The 1,818-nt window shown below is 33.2% G+C and overlaps 1 protein-coding gene across 1 annotated transcript; it reads right to left on the bottom strand.

Moving 5' to 3' along the window:
- Positions 1-812: 812 nt before the first annotated feature.
- Positions 813-1,436, bottom strand: LOC109590391 (interleukin-1 receptor-associated kinase 4-like; the record flags this gene model as incomplete). Its single annotated transcript, XM_020006317.1, has 4 exons — positions 1,316-1,436; positions 1,075-1,273; positions 966-1,028; positions 813-922 (listed from the first exon to the last, which is right to left on the bottom strand). Coding segments are annotated over exons 1-4 (431 nt in total), but the record flags the coding sequence as incomplete, so codon positions are not given.
- Between the last annotated feature and the right edge of the window lie 382 nt (positions 1,437-1,818).

Raw genomic sequence — 1,818 nt, forward strand, 5'->3', positions numbered from 1 at the left:
AAGTAACTTGGTAACTCAGTATAACTGGGTAATTCAGTAACTAGGTAACTTGGTAACTCAGTAACTGGGTAACTATAGGTAACTCAGTAACTGGGTAACTAGGTAACTTGGTAACTCAGTAACTGGGTAACTATAGGTAACGCAGTAACTTGGTAACTGTAAGTAACTTGGTAACTCAGTATAACTGGGTAATTCAGTAACTTGGTAACTTCATAACTCAGTAATTTGGTAACTTGGTAACTCAGGTAACTTGGTAACTTTGGGAACTGCATGGGTTACTCTCAGTTATTTGGCAACTATAAGTAACTTGGTAACTCAGTAACTTGGTAACTTTGTAACAATCATAATTATGTTAAAATTGGATGGTAAGTGTATGCTGTATTCATGCTGTAACTGTGTAACTTGGCAACTAAATTAAAACAACTACAAGAAAAAGACTCAAAATAGCAAACAAGAACATTTGCCTACTTGTAGTAGTATGGCATTTTCTTGCAGTTGCATGCTTAGAATAATGAGAGCTAACAATCCCAATCTTTAAATTTGTGCTATTGCATTACTAGGCATGAGAATAAAGGATTATTTCCCCCTATAAAGGAATGGATTAATCACTAGCTTTACCAAAATGACGTCACGTTTAGCCACGCCCACCGACAGGAAGTAACATGGCATGAAGTAAATAAAGGCATTTTTGAAAGCTCATATCTCGGTGAATAATTTTTTTTGAACAATAGGAGTTCTCACACTTCATTAAAAAGTTCAGGCAATCATATTTAGCCAATAAAATAAATACCTCAAAAAACCACTGCAGTTACCCTTTAAGAATTTTTTCTGCATCTTTTTGTGACAAAACTGGTTTTATACGAACATCAGCAAGATCAATAAACTTTTCTACATCCCTCCTTTCATCTTCTGTAAAGGTTGCCTAATTATATCAATCAAAATTTGCATAATGTTAGAATCCCAACCAAATCATGATCCACTCTTGTCTTGTCATAAGCCACTATTGCACAATACACTTCCAACACAACCTGTTATTGGCAAAACACAATTACACAAATTACATGCATATCATACCACTCCACAGCTATACACATCTGACAAAGGTGAAACCTTTCCCGTTAATATTTCTGGGGGGTAATAACCATCACTCCTCGCAATTAAAGGTGCAGTGACCATAGTACGACCTGAGTTAGATGTAGATGATGGGAGTTCATAAGCAAATCCAAAGTCTCCAACATGAGCTACAAAATGCTCATCTAGCAATATGTTAGAACTATGGATTTATAAAAATACGAAAAAAGATATTGTAGCTAACGTTTTGATATCTTGATGAATTAACTGTCCTGCATGTAAGTAAGAAATGCCACGAAACATATCTATTAGTGTTGTTGTAGTACCATAATTTTATATAGTTCTAGTACTAGTTCTAGAACTAGAGTTTGATAAAATTTAGTTCTAGTACTAGTTCCGGAACTAGACTTTGATAAAGTTTAGTTCTAGTACTAGTTCTGGAACTAGAGTTTGATAAAGTTTAGTTCTAGTACTAGTTCTGGAACTAGAGTTTGATAAAGTTTAGTTCTAGTACTAGTTCTAGAACTATAGTTTGATAAAGTTAGTTCTATAGTAGGGCCACGTTGACTTTTTCACTTATTATAAATTCAACCTTCATAGGTCATCATTTAAGTAGCTGCCAATTATGAATAAGTGTTTGTTAAGTATTTGTTTATTTTAATGTTTACCACTAAGAATGTAATTAAAAAATACAGCACATTTGTAATTATTATTAAAACCAAAAGTATATAAAAATAAGAGATAAAA

The sequence above is a fragment of the Amphimedon queenslandica genome, unplaced genomic scaffold, assembly GCF_000090795.2.
Source record: "Amphimedon queenslandica unplaced genomic scaffold, v1.1 AMPQUscaffold_10089, whole genome shotgun sequence".
Lineage (NCBI taxonomy): Eukaryota > Metazoa > Porifera > Demospongiae > Haplosclerida > Niphatidae > Amphimedon > Amphimedon queenslandica.